The sequence below is a fragment of the Salmo salar genome, chromosome 12, assembly GCF_965601325.2.
Source record: "Salmo salar chromosome 12, fSalSal1, whole genome shotgun sequence".
In the NCBI taxonomy this organism is placed as follows: domain Eukaryota; kingdom Metazoa; phylum Chordata; class Actinopteri; order Salmoniformes; family Salmonidae; genus Salmo; species Salmo salar.
In genome coordinates this window covers 45,228,990-45,249,549 of record NC_138302.1, presented here as the reverse complement: position 1 = coordinate 45,249,549, position 20,560 = coordinate 45,228,990, and the positions used below count along the sequence as shown (strand labels likewise).

At 42.6% G+C, this 20,560-nt stretch overlaps 1 protein-coding gene across 1 annotated transcript in view; it reads left to right on the top strand.

Moving 5' to 3' along the window:
* The window catches only part of LOC106565074 (proto-oncogene tyrosine-protein kinase Src), a 39,438-nt gene extending 19,404 nt beyond the window's left edge, over positions 1–20,034 (top strand). The window contains exons 10-11 of the mRNA XM_082958996.1: positions 18,198–18,329; positions 18,717–20,034. Coding sequence (XP_082815122.1) covers positions 18,198–18,329; positions 18,717–18,925 — 341 coding nt within the window. The 3' untranslated portion in view covers positions 18,926–20,034. The remainder of the gene's footprint in view (positions 1–18,197; positions 18,330–18,716) is intronic.
* Positions 20,035–20,560: the final 526 nt, after the last annotated feature.

Here is a 20,560-nt window from a genome sequence, read left to right as displayed (position 1 = left end):
GATAGCATACGCACTATACACACACATGGATTTTGTACTGTATATATGTGGTAGTGGTGGGGTAGGGGCCTGAGGGCATACAGTCTGTGAATGTATTGTAACTGCCTTAATTTTGCTGGACCCCAGGAAGAGTAGCTGTTGCCTTGGCAGCAGCTAATGGGGATCCATAATAAATACAAATACATATACTTCCTGTCTCTTATACCCAATAGGTGGCTATCTGGGCAGGCCCACCCGTACCACCAACTAATGGAGGCTAGAGGGCATAATTGACCTATTTCTATTTCAAATCATAGGACCATAATAAGAGATCTCATAACCAAATAATGCGTACACCATACCTACCGTAAATTCCGGACTATAAGCCGCAACTTTTTTCCCAGGCTTTGAACCTCGCGGCTTAAACAATGACGCGGCTAATATATGGATTTTTCCCGCTTTCAATTTTTTTTTCTCCAAAAAAACACATTCTGTGACGTGCTCACTTTTTTGGCAGCATGACTATTTCATTAGACCAATGAAATTGCCGAACGGGTTAAGGTCAAACAACTTTTTTGTTTACTGTTTAGATTAAATCGAGCGCTCTCAAACTTCCCATCATTCTGATTACGGTAGTCATTTTGTCACCCTCATCATGGCAAAGACACGGAGAAATGCATATGATGCAGCTTTCAAGTTGAAGGCGATTTATCTGGCTGTTGGAAAAGGAAATAGAGCTGCTGCACGGGAGCTTGGTCTTAATGAGTCGATTATAAGACGTTGGAAACAGCAGCGTGAGGAATTGACTCAGTGCAAAAAGACAACTAAAGCTTACTGATATTTTTAATTTTTTGTTACAAGCCGTGTTTCGTTAAAGCCTATTTATTTTTGTTACCAAGCCGTGTTTCGTTAAAGCCTGTGTAAAGTTGATTTGTTTCAATGTACCGGTAGGCACCTGCGGCTTATGGACATGTGCGGCTTATTTATGTTCAAAATAATATATATTTTTAAATTCAGTGGGTGCGGCCAGGGGCGAAAATCTGACATCAACTTTGGAGGGGACAATTACATTACATTTTCTCAAGAGCAATTCCTGAGGGGGACACCAAAAGTAGTGCTGTAACACATAGCCTACGTTGTAATATGTTAAATGTATATTGAGGAACCATAATTACTACTACTGGATAATTGATAGGTACAGTAGTTAACAGAAGGGTTGTCCCAACTTGTTCAAATGTTTAAATCATCATAATACTACTACTAATAATAGTTATAGCAGTGTTCCTTATCAGTCCAGTATGTCTGCAGGTATTTGTATTTACAACCAGCAATACCAAGAAAGGCCAGCAGGTGGCAATGGTACTGTACACTGTATGGGTGCAGTTTTCGTAAATACAATGAACATGGTGTGATCTCGTCTAAAATAATCTCCATTCAGTAACATCACAAAGTTGTTCTCCGCATTGAATTGACCTTTTAATTTTACTTTTTCTGATACATTTATAAAGTCATTAAATATGTGCCACTGGCCTGAGTCTACTACAATAGCTTTACAAGAACAAAAAGCTAAAAATAAGTACAGTTCTAAAAGCAAAATGAATAACCCAAATAAATCAACAAAAATATCCTTCAGTCTGTGTCTCAACTCTTCAAACAGCAGCTATGGACAAGTATGTCACACAAAGTATGCAATTTTAAATAAAATAACATTAAATAAATAATTAGTAAGTGTACTGCCATGTACTAAAAACTGAAAACTACTAAACAAAAGAACAAATATCATACTATACACCAGGGGTTCTCAAACAGGGGTCCATGGAGCCCTAGGGGTCCCTGGTGTAATTGCAAGGGGTCTGTGAAATAAAAAAGTGTAATGAACGTATTCAGTACTACAAGGTTTCCAGTAACTTTACATATAATATAGAGGGGGTGGAGGTCCCTGAGGACCGCTCAAAACCTTGCCTGCCTTGCCTCAAAATATGCAGGGGTTGTAGTACCCCTCACTGCTATACACACTACTGAACAAAAGAACCGAACATATGTTTGCGGGTTTCAATGGATCCAACAAATTGCTGGCAGATATTTTCCCTCTTGAGACTGTCCAGCCTGTCTTTATGTACATTACAGACAACTACGCCGTTCAGTCTCTCTTGGCCCATGCTAGCCCGTAACCAAGTCTTCAACCTGCGGAGTGCACTGAAACTCCTCTCAGCCTCACATGAAGACACTGGCACCACAAACAAAATTCTGATCAGCACCTCAACTTGGTCAAACAACCCCCGCACCTCCACTGGAAGCCTCCTGAGGACCTCTGCTGCCTCTCCACTGCTGCTACAGGGGTATTTGTTGTGAAAGAGAGGGATCTGCACTGAAAGAGAATCTATGTTCAGCTCTGGGTACTGATCTAGAGACTCATCCAACTCCCCCGTGAGAAGCGCTCTTTCCAACTTTTGCAGGACGTTTAGACTGTCCTGGTCAAAACGGTCGCCAAACTGAACCTCCACACCATCCAACACTTAAAAAAATTCTGCCCTATAGTGATCCACTGTTTTGCCAGCAAATCGTCTTGAGTGCGTCTCAATGGATTCACTAGAGTCAATCAATGTTGTTGCTTTCTCATACAGTGCAAGGTAGCTTTCGTCATTTCTCTTGCCCCTAAGAGATGACCGCACACACTCGACTGCAGCCTGCATACCAGAGACAGTCTGAGTTTTCTTCTGCAGTGAAATGTTTAGACATTCAAGCTCTCCAAGAACAGCAGAGGCAATTGTGAGGCCCAACACAGTCTTGCCTTTGCTGAAGTGCTCGAATAAGCCACTGGCAGTTGAAGCTGTCTTGGATGCAGTTTTTGCCATCTCCTCTAGGCTGCTTAGTACCCGCTCATACTGCCCTAGCACAGCTCTAATAGCAGTATTCCGCACAGTCCACCTCGTTGGACATAGGGGTTTCAGGGTGGTCAGATTTGTATCTTTGGACGTGGCAATTGATTCAAACATGCTCTTAAACTTTCCTGACTGGCCATAGAGGACACCTAACTGATGGACCCAAGAAAGGGAATCCCGGATCAGTGGGGAGGCTGTGCAGCCAGCCTGTGTAATCAGATTTACACAGTGTGCTCCACAATGCACATAGAGGGCTAATGGCTGCTGCCTCCTCACAATTGCCTGTGCACCTGTGTATTTTCCTGCCATGTTTAGAGTCACCATCGTAGCTCTGCCCACGTAAGCCAGACATGGGCAAATTGAGCCTCAACAACACATCAGTTGCCACTTTCGCAATGCCCTCGCCTGTTGTCTCCGACACCCTGTATAGCCCAATAAACTCCTTGTGAGGGACAAGGTCATGGTCAACATAATGCAGGCAGACACTCTCCTGTTCAGCACCAGAGACATCTTGAGTACCATCAACAATTACTGAAAATTGTACAATCGGAAGAGACCTAATCTCAGCTGCAATGCCTTGAATGACTGTATTGGCCATGATGTTCAGAATTTCATTCTGTGCTTTGGGGCCTGTGTACATTGTGGTACGCTCTGTTAACCACTTCAGTAAAATGGGGTCATGCTCTTCTGCCCTACGTTTCAAAAGCTGGTATAAATTCCCACTGTCATCCGTGTGGCCTCTAAAGGCTTGTCTCTGTCTTACTACATGCCGCACCGAACTAACAATTTTCATCAAGCAATGCCTTGCGTCCTCCTGCTGTTTACCCCACGCGCTGGATAACTGGGCACTGATTGGATTTAGCTGGTGTGCTGTTACAGTTACAAAGTGGCGGTGGGTTTGGCAGTTTTGATGTGCTGTGAATTTTTCAATGGCTTTTCTCCAGTTCCTAAATCCTGCACTAATGAAGGCAGCATCTGCTCTTTGGCCAAAAGATGGCTGGCTTGAAAACCCTTGGCTACAGTGAAAACACAACACTCCTTTTATTGATGGGTTATAATGAAACGTCAACACTCTGTTGGCAAGAGTTTGCGGTTCTATAAATTGTGGGTGTGGCTGATATGGTTTTGTGCCATCACTGAGGTAACTGGACAATGCTGTGCCACTGTCCCCTATACTGGTGCTGCTGGCAACAAGGGTGACACCTGTTCCTGCCGTGGCTGTGACACTGTCCTCTGAAGTCTCTCTCCCTGGCTCTTTCCCTTTCACCACCCTCACTGACTCAGTCTGTCTCCTAGAAAAGAAATAAGGTGTTTGCCGTACTCCTAACTACCGGTACCCAAAACTACACAATTAATCAAAACAGCAATACCATTGCCTTAAACAAATCTTAGTTCAGTAAGTTGAGAGTGGGGGTATCTATGGCATTTTCCAATTATGTCCCTATTTTACAAGTTTAAAAAAATTAGAACCTTTCATAATGTTGCCAAACAAAGACTCAAACTTACCTGAGACTCCCTGTCTCTGCCAGTCTGTCCCTGCATATCTGTCCCCAACTCTGCTGTCTGTGTACCATCTGTTGCCTGCTCTGCCTAATGACATCAATGTGAAACATTTCTATTAGCATTTCACTTCTTTCTTATGAACATTTTATCAACTAGTCTTTGAGATATTAGGCTACTAGGGTTCTTACTTTGCGTTTTGGTGTACTGAAAAATACTCTGATGTCAGTCTTTTTTCTGCCATTTTTCTACCTAGCTGGCTACACACACACACAGTGTGTAGGTTATTTACAGTAGGAGATGGGCTTCTATCATCTTATCTTCTATCATTCTATGTGGACTTCGATCTAAAAGGTAGCTAGCAAATGTGAAACGGATTAAAATGACAAGAGTTGACAGCTGTATGAGTTCATCATTTACACAACATATGCTGCAACCTTTTGTAATTTTAATCGTTTGTTTCATATTGGCTGGCTTCCAACAATAGCTGAATTTGCAAAGCTAGCGAGCACCAATTCCGTTTCAGTGGTGTTTGCTATAATCTTTGCTACCCGGGTTAAATAAAGTTGAAATAAAATAAATAAATAAAGTTCCCTTGCGACAATTTAGCTTTTGCAACGAGACCATTAAATATATTTAAGACAATGGTAAGAAGAGAGTGTAGTTCTGTTCAGTTTGGACTTCAGTTTATCGCTAACCTTATCATGCTGATCTTGGAATAAATTGACGATAGCAAAGATTCCATCTTTGACGAGGCCACATAAATGGAATAGGTACTAGCTAGCTTAATAGTTAATATTTGCCCGCTAGCTCTGCATATTCAGCTAGTGTGTGTGTGTGATTGACTGGATGAACCTCACGTCAGTTACGTGCATTGAGTGCCTTTCAGACAGTAGATACGACCTCTACGTTACCTAGCAAGCTAAGGAACTGGCAGTGGATCAAACCATTGTGAGGCAAAGGGTGGGGGGGTCGCAATCTTTTGAAACTTAAAAACGCGCTATTAAGTGTCTATAATCAGCACAATTGCTTTCATTGCGTATTATTAATATTATTTAACTTACATAGTTATGTTTCAGTGATATATTGGGGGGGACAAATCATATTTTTCCCAGGATGGGGGGGTCGTGTCCCCCCCGTCCCCCCCGGGATTTCCGCCCCTGGGTGCGGCTTATATTCAGGTGTGCTTAATAGTCCGGAAATTACGGTGTGTATATATAGAAATCAAATATGATATTCTCAATGTCATCTAAAATTGTCTCCAGTGACCCAAGTCATAGACTGTTCTCACTGCTACTGCACGGCAAGCGGTACCGGAACACCAAGTCTAGGTCCAAAAGGCTCCTTAACAGCTTCTACCCCCAAGCCATAAGACTGCTGAACAATTAATAAAATGGCAACGTGGACTATTTGCATTGACACCCCCCCTCCTTTGTTTTTACACTGCTGCTACCCGCTGTTTATTATCTATGCATAGCCACTTTACCCCTACCTACATGTACAAATTACTTTGACTAACCTGTACGCCCGCACATTGACTCGGTACTGGTACCCCCAATATATAGCCTCATTATTGTTATTTTATTGTCACTTTTTTTCTCTTTTTTTTTTACTTTAGTTTATTTTGTAAATATTTTCTTAACCAACAGTGCCGTTCAAGAAAGAGTTAAGGGCTTGTAAGTAAGCATTTCACGGTAAGGTCCTGTTGTATTCGGCACATGTGACAAATAACATTTGATATGAATAAACAAATATTTGCATAACCAAGGAAATATGAAAACGGGCTCCAACCCAACAACCCATAATTGCTTACTGCTCTAAGCAAAACAATTACCATAACCATAAATGGAGCCTAAGTACCATATTATAAAAATGGCTTTATACATTCTTTCAAAAATGTTCTTTGGAAAAATGTATCCCACTTGCTTCTGAAGCTAAGCAGGGTTATTCCTGGTCAGTCCCTGGATGGGAGACCAGATGCTGCTGGAAGTGGTGTTGAAGGGCCATGGTTGCCCTTAGTTTGACGATTTAATCCGGAGACAGGTCTTTTCTCCATCTCCTTAGCTATTATACTCGAATTCCACTGATTTCAAAACTCGATCCTCCAGAAAATGGAGAGCATACACATAATGTTAGCTAGCGAGCCAGCCAGCTAACAGAACACTAACTTTACTACGCTATACATAAAAAAAAATGCGATAGAGAGGATTACCTAGACATACTGACCAGCTCCAATAGTCAGAAGCGTGCTATATGGCAGACCAATCCAAACTCATCTCTCGGCATGTCCAGCCCACTCATTCTCAGCCAATCATGGCTAAACCAACTAGGCTCGAAATGTTAACAATTTTATTTGTTTTTACAGATGGCATACAAGTTTGTTAGTAAGGCACATGAAAGTTCACATGTTCGAGAAGGCATTTCTGCCAAAAAATGCATTTTGATTTAAATAATAAAGTTTACGTTCAAACGGCTCTCCTGTGAAGTAGTGACCCGCGACATATGACTAGTTTCTTGAAACGGGTCACATATGTTAGTCCTATCAATAATATAATGAAAATTAACTAAACATTTTTTAACCCTTTGACGCGTACAAACACATGGGTGTGATCATTCTACAGTGTTCCCTGCAGTGTACGCTCAAACCGGTGTGATTTAGAACCCTTATGTAACGGAGACGCTGGGAGTCGAGAAGCAGGTGCAGGGGGTGCGTTTTAATAATACCAGAAACATGGAACGATACAAAACAAGAGTATCGTCTGGACATGAAACGCATAACCAATACTGCCTGGGGAATGGAACTTAGGGAGTGACAGATATAGGGTAAGTAATCAGTGAAATGATGGAGTCCAGGTGTGTCTCCTGATGAGGCACAGGTGCGTGTTATGATGGTGCCAGGTGTGCGTAATGATGGTTTTCAGAGCCAGTGATTTAGTAAACCGGCGACGTTGAACGCAGGAGACGTGACAGCTTATTTACAACGTCTAGTTTCGATTGAAGCAGTCAGCGTTTGAGCTGGCAACACTGTTTTTTTCACAGAAACATTTTGCACAAACACAGTCCTTACAACATATGTTCTGAATGTGACTTGTTTCTTTCTGGAAGTAATGTTAAGACATACACAAAATTGGCGACAGCGTAACACAATCATCCAAACCGGAAAATGTAGGCTACATTACATTAGTCCGCCACCATGTTTTTCTTTTCTTTTTCGGATCAACCAAAGATAAGAAGAGACAAGATGAGTTTGATACCTTTGCAGTATGCATGTTGAAGGGGGCTTGTTGTCTACCATCATTCACTTCTGGAAGTTTTACGCGAAAGATGAGTGAACCAGCCATCACCTCATTTTTTAGAACATCTTTGTTCTGACAGATTTATGTGACACCTAGAATGCATTGTATAATGTCAACAAACATGGCGCCACACAGCTGGCAAATAGCTTAGCATTAGCTCATCATAATCAGTACAACCTTCAAAAAAGTATTTTACAACACATCATATGTCTCCATTACAATCTATGCAAGAATCGGAGTGCATGATTTGTGACCAGTACTTGAAAACGTGAATAAAAAAGTAAATACATTATTCTTCATACATACATACATACATACATACATACGGTATGCAACAGTAGAAACGACACTACGATATACAGAAAATAAGGTACTTACTTTGATTGGAACGCACACGTCCAGGAAAGGAAAACAACAATGAAGGCAATGCAATCGCCAGCCAGATAATGTGCCAGGGGTAAAAAGTGTGTGCTAGACTGTGTCTGCATACTTAGTCTGGGGAAACAATGGGGAGGTGCTTAGGCTCTCGTCGAAAACAGAAGTTTGTCCGGTTCAGTAAAGCCTCAAACATAAATTTGGCTACTTCTATGTGAATTAATTAGGAGATGGAACACACCTCAATTCAAACTGTTAGAAAATAAAACTTGTTTGAAAATAATTTCAAGTTGAAATATAGCCTATAGATGATTAGCAGCCCGTGTGTGTCTTGGTTTGAGGGCAGCGCGGGTTAACTGTCCTGTTGTGTAACAATTGCATTTTGGAACAGTGAGTGCATTCTGACATCACGAGCATAAAAGAATTAGCTGGGGTGATGGTTAGAGATATTTGAATCTGAAATGAAAAGGTTAAGATATCTGATTTTTTTGTTTAGAAATACTTTTCTACAATGACACACTTAGCTAGCAAACCACCTCATTCCTTTCTGTTAGCATGTGCACGTAGTACACCATCATGCTTTCTGCATACGCTTCTTTTCAGATTCAACAATGATTCTGCTATTGTGGAACCTACATTACCGCATTCCCTCTTGCTCTTGGTCCTCCTTATCTTTGTAAGTCACCTTGATTCTGCACCTGTGTGTTTTAACAGTTTCTTTATGAAAATATTTTTTTTTACGAACTACCAGACCAGTAGCTAAAGCAAGGGGCTATAGCAGCGCACAAGTAGCCTATAGATGCATGCTGGACCGGGCATGCCCTGAGCTGGTGAAGTGAGCGGTATTGGAGCTAAATTGGATTGGGTGAGAAAGCCGACGCTCCAGCTTTTTCGGAAACTCGCTCCACGCTCTAGTCAATTTGGGCACTCTCCGCTCCAGCTCCACTTCACTCACATACTCAGACCAATCAGTAGCTCAACATTGGCATTGATTTGGGTCAACTCAACATCCCTAAGATACGGCCACCGTCTGAGGTTGTCTTGCGGCGAGGGAATGTTGTCTTTGGTGACATAGATACTTGGTTGTGCGTAGATGTCTGGCAACTGAAGGAAAGTGTTGCTCTTGAGACCAGCCACCTTAACCCGGTGACCTTGAGACTGCAGACAGGCTTTTCCTGGTCCATTGTCTTAAGAAGGATCTCCATTTTCTTACCTTTAGCATTTAAGCTGAGTCATCAGTTCCTCAGTGCAAAACATTGCTTTCCTCCCAGGGTCAAGGAAAGCATATGTTTGCACAATTTTGCTCCCTTTTGAGAGTTTGACCTGAAGTGGTACAATGGTGAGAGCACACTCTTTCCTACCGGCCCTAGTATGACTGCTGACATTTAAGGGGACCATTACACTTGTCACTAGTGCCTTTTCAGTGGCTTCTGAAGGAGCCGCCGCCTCAGCCTGCTGGTGGTTTTTCTTTTCCCTTTCAAAGTGCAACAAACTTTGGTGCTTTTGATTACACTGATGACAGGTCATGTGCTTCTGACAGTTCTTACTCATACTGAATGTCCCCTTGTGAGACATCCAATGTAGAAGCTTTTGCTTTTGAGAAATTCAACTTTCTTCTAGTTTTGGCCTAATGTTTCAACTTCTGACAGAATTCCAATGCATGATCACGGTCACAGAAAATGCAGTTTCTTTAAAGGCACAGAAAATGCAGTTTCTTTAAAGGCACCTGATGTGTTGTTGTCTTGCTTTCTGTCTGTGCTGGAGTTTGATTTCACAGATTTTTCAGTTACTGCTCCAACTGTGGTGGCAAAACTGCTCTTCCTGCTGGAGGGTTTAACCCTTTGCATTGAGTCTGTGGACTTAAACTTGGAACCTGACCTTTTGAACTGTGGTGTCTTGAATGTCACTATAGACTGGATCCAATTCCATTTGGGCCTGCTTCTCCACAAACTCCACCAAGTCTTTAAACTGGGCTTTTCTACTGTGTTGATCCTGAAAATCACACACCTGAACTCCACTTCTCCTGGAGCTTGAATGGCAGTTTTGAGACAATAGCTCTGAGATTGGCTGGATTCTCCAGGTCCTCCATGTGTTTTAATGTCCTGCATTGTGTTAGAACAGCCTCTAAAGAATAGTGCATAAGAACGCAATGCCTTCTCATCTTCTGGTGTAATGACTGACCAGCTCAGATCTTTTTCCATATAGGCAGAATTTTATTTGAATTGCCAGTTGAACTCCTGCTCTTTCCTTGTTTCATTGTATCCTGTTGCTGGATTAATGTGCAAATGAATATGAACAAGTTCTCTTGGTTGGTCACTTGTATACTTCTCTAAATAATAAAGCCTGCCTTGCATGTTGTTAGTTTTGCATTCAATACCATGTTGGAAAGCTTTAATGAATGACCTGTAATGAAGTTGGTCACCATCGAACACTGTTATTTCTCTCTTGCAGTAGAGAGAGCTGCTGCTGTTTATCAGAAATTCAGTGATGTCATTCTGTCTTTGGATAGCATTGGTGAGAGCATCTCGGTTGCTTGTATCATTAGCAATGTAGCTGGTAGCATTATCTTAGTGGCTTGTAACATTAGCTTGGTTGCTAGTAGCATTAGCCTGGTTTGAACCTGCACTTTGAGTTGCTTGCACATTAGCACCATCTATGAGTGTTAGTGGCTGCTGCTGTGGCTGCTGTGCTTGTCGGCAGAGGTGGGACCAAGTCATTGTTTTACAAGTCACAAGTAAGTCTCAAGTCTTAGCACTCAAGTCCCAAGTCAAGACAGGCAAGTCTGAGTCAAGTTTCAAATCAAGTCCTAAACTTTGAGTTTCGAGTCCTAAACAAGCCATAATGTGCTCTTCACCAAATGTAATACCATTTCATATTTAACAAGAGTAATAGTATATAAGATTTATGCAAATCATGAATGCTTTTAAAAATATATATATTTATTACTTTCCAAATAAACTTTATATTTCCATGGAAGTACATGGGTAGTCATGAGAAAGACCCATCAATATGACAGCAAAAACAAAATATTGTAGTGCTCTCTCTCTCTATCTCTCTCCAGATATACTCTAGACACCTAAAACAATCCTGCCATAAAGTTACAATCATTTATTAAAAGGTACATCAAAACAACTGGTACTGAACTTCAAGTAGGCCTACAATTTGAACACTGGCCTGAATGTCTGAGAAAAAAATACAGATCCCAAAGATGGGAGATAAAACCTGAACATGGAAGACTACGTGTGTGTGTGTGTAATGCATAAACAGTTTCATTTTTATCTTATCTCAGGGCCCCATAATGCATTGCATTTGCAAAAGACCATATTCGATGAAAGTCTGTCAGTCATTTGTGCATGATGAGGCCACACTATGATGTCACCATGGCTGAAGACACGCTCCACCGGAGCACTGGAGGCAGGCACTGCCAAGACCCTGATGGCCACTCGGGGACAGTAAGGGAAGAGCCTTCCTGTTCATTGCCCAGAACAAGAGGGCATTCTGTACTTTGCATATGTCAAGGTAGTGACTTCGCTGTAGTGCTGGAGTGGTCCCAACAGCTTTCTTCTGCCTCTGACAGTATGCTGCAAACAGCCCTTCTTGTCCAAGACTATGGTCCTCTCGCTCTTCCTCATCAACAAGAGGCACAGCTTGCTCTTGTCCCTGTAGCATCTTGCAGAATCAGTTCTGGCAAAACATGTAAAAGCATAGCAGAAACAAAAAGGCTGGTATTGGTGATGCAGTGGGTTAAACTGAAAAAGTATTATTGTTGCAGTCAATTGGATTAAATTATGAGAAAAAGTTACATTAAACTCAATAATATTTACCTTTAACTCTTTGTGCCACTTCCTCCTTGACCTCCTCCTTGACCAGCACATGGTGCTCCACCTACATCAGAGAAAAAGCCGGATCCAAGGCAGCTGCTTTGAGGTAGACTGGATCTGAAAAGGGGGCAGTGATTCCATCTTGTGTCCTGGCCATTTTCACATTGATGAAGATTCCAAGAAATATTTTGTTCAGGGATGCCTGGAGACTTCTGACCAGGCCGCTCAGGAAATGGACTTGAGGCATCCGCTGCTCCAGGTGGTGATTCAGGGACAGGACCGAGGGAACAGCAGAACTGATTGTGACTACCTTCTCCCCCTGTGTCATATCTGTTGCTTCTCCAAATGGCTTCAGGATGTCCACCAACTCCTTCAACTTATTCCACTTCTGTACTGTGAACAACAACTCCTTGTGTCCAGCCTTTTCTAGAACATGACTGAGCTTTAGATGGTCACATTGGATAACTGCCTTCACTTGTCTCAGTGTTGAGTTCCATCTTGTGTTGACAGCAGCAGGGATGCCTCTTTCCCCAAATTCAGCCTCAAACACCTCTTTGAATGTTGTGCTTGTATATAGCAGTGAGCTGATTTTTGATAACTTTGAAAGAGAAGGTGTCATCACTTTTGTTTCTTTCAAGCCATCTCCCACCACCAGCTGGAGAGTGTGGGTAAAACACTGCAAGCGCTGTTTTTTTGCAATAGCAGCATCCACTGTTTGCTGGTGTTCCAGGGTTAGGTCATTCCAGAGCTCTGGGTCATCAAGGTGATATTTGTCATGTACTTCATCTTCTTGTTCTATGGGGAAGCACACGGTGAATGCTTTTCTCATGTTGGTAGCATTATCACTAATGATATAGTCAAATGTATCTTTAATGCTGTACTCACCACATATGGCCTCAAATTGCTCACGATTCTTTCGGCCATGTAGGGGCCTTTGAAGCGGTCACAGGCCAAGAGATTGGACTTGAACTGTATCCTCTCTCCATCTTTCTCCATACAGTGCACAGTGACACCAAGGAACCCCCTCATCATTCGGTTCGACCAAATGTCCACTGTGACTGAAACATGGTCTGTGTTGCTCAACTGAGTTTTCAGTTTTGAACGTCTCTCTGTAGCAAGGTTCTCTACTTTTGATGTCAATGTTCTATGACACACTGGGCTGTACTTACTGACAGAAAGTGACAAACTCTTGTTTTCCACAATAGACAGAGGCAAGTTGCAATCGATAACCAGGTCGGACAGCATTGCATTGTTGATAGCTTTCTGCTGTAGATGATTCTGTACTGCCCTACACCACGGGTCTCCATGAACTGTGAGATTTGAGACTGTTGTGGTTCACTTGTGACACTTTTGTTCATCTGGTATTGTTCAAATCTGTAAGCAAATTAAAAAACAAGTGTTGAGCGGGGCAGTAGCACAATCTTGCCTGGTCTCAATCTTGGGTGCAATGATCACATTCCCGCACTGGCTGACTGTGTGGAGGCTCATTGATTTAATGTTATGTTAGCCTACATGCTATACTAGCAAAGTTATATATAGCTGTTGGCTATATTAGCCACGACTTACCGTTCTTTGTGCAGCTTCAAATGTCGAACAAAGTTGGAAGTTGTTGTGCCTCCATCTGTAATTTTCTTCCCACACGTTTTGCAAGTTGCAATGCGTTTTTTGTTGACTTCAGCGTAGTCTGTATATCCGAAAATTATAATTTTGGGTGTCATCTTTCCAATTGCTTAATCTGAATTCACCCGCCGACGTTCCTCTGCACTGCCACACGCAAATTTTTCTCTGCTGGCACAATTTCATTGGCTGCTGTCCGATTCAAACTTTAATCCGTTAAATGAAGAGTTGATGCGCTGCACACTTTTTTTAATAGCATCATTTTTAATATTTGGGCTTGGGGAGGGTATCAAGTCAGGTCGAGTCATAAGGCTCAAGTCCAAGTCAAGTCACGAGTCATTGGTGTCAGTCGAGTTGCAAGTCATCATATTTGTGACTCGAGTCTGACTCGAGTCAAAGTCATGTGACTCGAGTCCACACCTCTGCTTGTCGGTCTCCCTGTTTGGATCCTGTACCCACCTGGACTTACTTGCCGCACACAAACACAAATACATTCAAGTTACATACACATCACAATTGCTGCTACCAGATTCAGTAGGAGTAGGTAAACCCTGTGTTGGTGCAGGATTTTGTGCCATCATTTGTATGAACACCTCAGAGGCATTTTGGTCAAGTTCGGTCCAGTTTCTTTTGTCACCCATTGAGTTTTCTCCATACAGTCACTGGAATGCCTCATAGGCTTTGTGGTAAGCTTCAGTCCAGTCTATTTACTCTCACCCACTTAACTATTTCTTGTTTGTGCAACAGAGGATTTTTCATTCTTTTAAAACTTGCATTTTGGCAGCTGATGCATCAGATCAAAGTTTATTTGTCACTTGCGCTGAATACAGCAGGTGTAGACCTTACAGTGAAATGCTTACTTACAGGCTCTAACCAAGAGTGCAAAAAAGGTATTAGGTGAACAATAGGTAAGTAAAGAAATAAAACAACAGTAAAAAGACAGGCTATATACAGTAGCGAGGCTACATACAGACACTGGTTAGTCAGGCTGATTTGAGGTAGTATGTACATGTAGATATGGTTAAAGTGACTATGCATATATGATGAATAGAGAGTAGCAGTCATGTAAAAGAGGGGTTGGTGGGTGGTGGGACACAATGCAGATAGCCTGGTTAGCCAATGTGCGGGAGCACTGGTTGGTCAGCCCAATTGCAGTAGTATGTACATGAATGTATAGTTAAAGTGACTATGCATATATGATAAACAGAGAGTAGCAGCAGCGTAAAAAGAGGGGTTGGGGGGCACACAATGCAAATAGTCCGGGTAGCCATTCAGCTGTTCAGGAGTCTTGTGGCTTGGGGGTAAAAACTGTTGAGAAGCCTTTTTGTCCTAGACTTGGCACTCCGGTACCGCTTGCCATGCGGTAGTAGAGAGAACAGTCTATGACTGGGGTGGCTGGGGTCTTTGACAATTTTTAGGGCCTTCCTCTGACACCGCCTGGTGTAGAGGTCCTGGATGGCAGGCAGCTTAGCCCCAGTGATGTACTGGGCCGTACGCACTACCCTCTAGTGCCTTGCGGTCAGAGGCAGAGCAATTTCCAGACCAGGCAGTGATGCAACCAGTCAGGATGCTCTCGATGTTGCAGCTGTAGAACCTTTTGAGGATCTCAGGACCCATGCTAAATCTTTTTAGTTTCCTGAGGGGGAATAGGCTTTGTCGTGCCCTCTTCACGACTGGCTTGGTGTGTTTGGACCATTCTAGTTTGTTGTTGATGTGGACACCAAGGAACTTGAAGCTCTCAACCTGCTCCACTACAGCCCCGTCGATGAGAATGGGGGCGTACTTGGTCCTCCTTTTCCTGTAGTCCACAATCATCTCCTGAGCCACAATCAACAATCTCCACGCCAGCTCAGCTTCCATTTCCACCAATTCCTTTTTTGCCTTGTTGTGTTTCTTCCATATAAAGAGCATGTTTGTTTTCCAAAACTACAGCTTTAGCTTTCAAAGCAGCGTGCTCAGCCTGTGCTTTCATTTTAGCACTGGATGCCCTTGACGTTGAGCTGGATGCATCTGACTTTTTTGATACAGCAGATACTGTCATGTGGACCAATTGCAAACAAAGGTTCCAATTTTCCAGGTAAATGGAAAAAGATCAAGATTAAAACTGTATGCCAACCCGGTGACCCAAACGTTTGCCATCCCTCGTAGGACTTACATCCTGTCTCTTATACCAGTATGTGGCCATCTGGGCGGGCCCACCTGCACCACCAACTAATTGAGGCTAGAGGGCGTAGTTGACCTATTTCTAATTCATGTCATAGGCCCATAATAAGAGACCACCAAATAATAATGCATACACCATACCTGTATATAGAAATGAAATATGATATTCTAAATGAGCGATATCATCAAATAAACAAATATTTTGATAAATGAAATAAAATGAAATGAAAAATGAAAAAAAAAAAAAAAAAGACAAAATGAACTGGCTCCAACACTACTGAACACTACTGAACACTTGAACTGGAATGACCACCTGGACTTACTTGCCACACTCATGCACACACACAAATACATTCAAGTTGCACACACATCACAATTGCTGCTACCAGACTCTTATTTACTATTGCTAATACTGCTAAATTTAAAACACCCGCCAATCCCCGCTTTCTCTGATAAATGTGTAAATATTGTACTATAAAGTGTGCCTTCCTGTATTATACTAACATGTTTATTCGATTCTACTGAGCCATTTAATTCGTTCATATTCTGATCTTTTATTATTGTTGCATTGTCTAGAAAGAACTTGAAACAATGAAACTCTGCATGTTGTCTTGCCTGACTCACGCCTCTCCCTTGAGATTAATGATCTAGCCTAGGTTACCCCTGCTTCAGGCCTAATACTTACGGGTGTTGCCCTTGCAGCCCATTTCCGATCCCAGCAACCCGCTGTTACCAGCCACAGCTGGAGTGGGAGAAACCTTTTTTTATAAAAAAACACTCAGTGGGGCGTCCAGCTCTGGGGTAGGGCGACCCATAGTTTGTCAGGCTCTCCTAAGGCTATAAGACCAAGGGAAATGGAGTGGTGAGTATGCTTTCTCCTCTCAACAACTTATCCTTTAATAAATACCTTAGTTTTACACCCACGGGTGCGCGTCACAAACCCTTCACCCGTGGACCTGGAGTTATGCACTGTAATGGGACCTAGTTTCCCACGAGACGAACAAGGTATAGACATTGTGTCATGCCTTAGACTAACATCTTAAAACATTTCTCATACACACCCCAAGCATGGACCCACACCGGTAACAAAGGGAGGAAACTCTCCGGTCTATTTCGGTCAGTGGCCTCTCAAGAGGAAATGCACCGCATGTGTTTATTCAAGCAAAGCCCATTACAGAGAGTCTACTTATCCTATGGATATCCTAGCTCCCAAATTGAGGAAACCCAATCCTGTTCCTCCTAAAGGAAAATACAAATGATATGGTCCTTTCCTTGTGGGTTAAAAGCAGAGGCTCCTATCCCAACAGCTAAAACAGCAATTAAAGCTCAAGTAGAAAATGCTCCAAAAAGAGAGAGGTGTTCTCGAAAAAGGCTCTGCAGAAAAAGCAAAAATTCTGCCTCTATCTTCGGTGATGATGGTGTTGACAGACTGGGGGCTGCTTCCTCCTTCCTCTGCTGGCTGCGAAGTCTCTCAGCTCTTACCCTCCTGTTCCTCTTCCCGTCCTGTTGACTCTCCATCTTCTTGGCCTCCTGCTCTCTCCATCCCAGAACCTGTTGTAGCTCTGCGGGCGTGAGAGTTACATCCATCCCATGGTTCACGACAATGTTCCTTTTTAACCTGTCTCGCCACTCAGGGGAGTATCCCAGTGCTTGGAAGGCAGCCACGGTGCATCCTTTATTTAAAGGGGGAGATCAAGCTGATCCTAACTGTTATAGGCCAATTTCTATCTTTCCCTGTTTATCAAAAGTTTTGAAAGACTTGTCAATAATCAACTAACTGGCTTTCTTGATGTCTATAGTATTCTCTCTGGTATGCAATCTGCTTTCCACTCAGGTTATGGATTTGTCACTGCAACCTTAAAGGTCCTACATTATTTCACCACTGCACTTAACTCTAAGCAATGTTGTGCTGCTGTTTTTATTGACTTGGACAAATCTTTTGATATGGTAGACCATTCCATTCTTGTGGGTCGGCTAAGGAGTATTGGTGTCTCTGAGGGGATGTTGTGCTGCTGTTGTGTTGCTGTCATGTTGTGTTGCGGCCATGTTGTCTTAGGTCTCACTTTATGTAGTGTTGTGGTGTCTCTCTTGTCCTAAAATGTGTTTTGTTATTTTTAATACCAGCCCCTGTCCCCACAGGAGGCCTTTTTCCTCTTGGTAGGCCGTCATTGTAAATAAGAATTTGTTCTTAATTGACTTGCCTAAAACATTAAAATACTAAACCTGGTTTTGGAGGGCCCTGTTTAACCTGGTTTTCATTCCAACTGGTCTCTTGATGACTCACTCTGTGACTTCAGTGATTGTAATGAATGGGCTAAATAACATGCAGTGAAAGGAAAAATGTATATCGCAACCAGACAACTGGAAATGAGGAAAATACAACAACAAAAGTAAGTCACGTTTTCCATTTCAGCAGACTGTAGAGGCTTAACTCTAGCCTTGTTTTAGGAAAAAGTACTTTTATTGATTTCTTTGAGTTAAAAGCACTGACATTTTGGCTACCATAGTCAAAGGTACATTGATAAAAGACCATGAGTCATCAATCCAAATTTTTGTTTCCCCAGGAGCCAAGTTTCCTATTAAGTGGACGGCGCCAGAGGCTGCCCTCTACGGCCGCTTCACCATCAAGTCAGATGTTTGGTCATTTGGGGTCCTGCTCACTGAACTCGCCACCAAAGGCAGAGTGCCATATCCAGGTACCATTTACTTTCCTTTATGAAACAATTCTAAAGGTAGTCCCACACTCTATAGCTATAAAACACCAATATGTCGACACACAATGCCTTCTTCAGGGTTCCATATACTTTCACTAAACAATAGCCCAAGATTAGCCTTTACATACAATTGCACTGAGAAGTGAACGGAAAGGGCAGGGTTTGTATGTTCCATGTGCTTATTATAGTATTCATAAAGGAGGGGTTTGCATTGAAATATATCGTTTTTTAGCTCTAATTCGATTTTGTTTGGCGTGTGGCAGATTCAGAATATGCCCTAGAACAGTTGTACAAATGACTCTTTAAAACAATTCAGAAAATCTTTATAGACAAATGCGGTCTACCCTCCCCCCCACCCCCTCCCTTCAGGCATGATGAACCGGGAGGTACTGGAGCAGGTGGAGCGCGGATACCGAATGCCCTGTCCCGGAGAGTGCCCGAGCTCAATGCACGAGCTCATGCTCACCTGCTGGAGGAAGGATGCCGAGGAGCGGCCCACTTTCGAGTACCTCCAGGGCTTCCTGGAAGATGACTTTACCTCCACCGAGCCCCAGTACCAGCCTGGGGAGAACCTATAGGTTTTAGGGACATCGGTCCCACCATGGGACCACATGGGCGGATTTTCCCACCCCTGCTCACTTTAAACACTGATCAAGGGATGGTTTTGTATTATTTCCTCCCTGTAATGGACAATGGTTAAGGATTGTTTAGGATTGGGGAGAGAGGATGAGCTGATCCTAGATCTTTGGTTATGAGTGGCTTCTAACCTGGAGCTTTTGGGGGAAGTGGGAAGCGTTGTTAATAACTGATCCATAGACAGTTTTTGTGGGGACAGTCGTAGTGTTTGAGGGTTGGACTGATGTGAAAGGTGCTGATCCCAGAAATGTGGGGTGTTGAGCAGCTCTAGTGTCCTAAGGAGAAGGGTGCATTTGCCCCTTATTTTAGCATTTTCTCCACTAATAGTTAAGGTTAGGATTGGGGGAGAGGAAGCTCATCCTAAATCTGTAGCTAGGGGAAACTTCACCCCGGAGAATCCTAAGGGAGGACGGAGGATAATGAGATGGGGCATGGCCATTGTTTTGACCCTCGCTCTCTGACCTAGTACCCTTCTTCTCAAAGGCTCTGTCCGGATTCCTTCACACTTCTCCCAAAGTGTGCACTACCTGTCAAGCATTGGCTAGACTAGAGGAAGTCTCCCCCATTGTTGAAATCTGTGAGTTTGGAGAATCTAGATGCAGCCATAGCGCCACAGCATCTGACCTCTCCACCTCCTCTTTTTGCAGAGCGCTGCCAACGTGGCATAGGTGCCGTCTGTCTATTGTCCCTCTCTCTTGTGTGAGCCAAATGGCAACCTGTTCCTTACACAGTGCACTACTCTTGACCACTAGTACACTAGTAGGGAATACGGTGCCATTTAGGACTTAGCCTCTGTGTGTGTGTGTGTTTCGCTCAGTCTGTCCCTCTCTCTTTGTTTATCTATCTCTCTCTCTCTTCCTATTTCCTCCTCTCTATATCTCTCCAGTATTCTCAAGTGCTGCTTACGCCAGGTCATCAGGTATCTCCAAAACAAATGTCAAATTTTTTTTTAAAGGTTTTTCTTTGTTTGTCTTCTTTTTTTAATTATTTTTTTATGGATGCTACTTTATTCCTGTGTCCATGTCAATAAAACTAAGTATTAAAGCTCCCAGACAGTTTCACGTGAAACCATTTGGAAGACCGCTTTATATTATACCCATCGAAGTGATGTCAAGGATTAAATTAAGTAAAGCTTTGAGCCATTCGGATATGAAGGATAGCATTCATGCACAGTTAGTTCAATCTTTGTGAATCAAATCTGGCACTACAATCTATGCATGTCTTAATCCCTTACAGATCTTAACATTACCACAATCCTTTAGGCAATTCTTCAATTACTTCAATCTTTTTCATAGGCAGATAGACGGGTGGTGAATTTAAACACTTTTCACACTATTGTGCTATCCCAAACTGTACTGCTTCTAACTACTGTGCTGGCTTTGGATATTTTCTTTTCACATTGTCATTTCCAGCACGCTTCCAGCCACTATGGTGGATGTGGAACCAGTCCAGCGCAGTACTGCTCAGGTGATGGTCATAGGTTAGGTTAGGTTTAAAGGTAGACTCAGTAGTGGGTCAATATAAAGGGTTGGAGAGTAACTGATTACATGTTATCAGTTACGGGTTTATGTAATCTG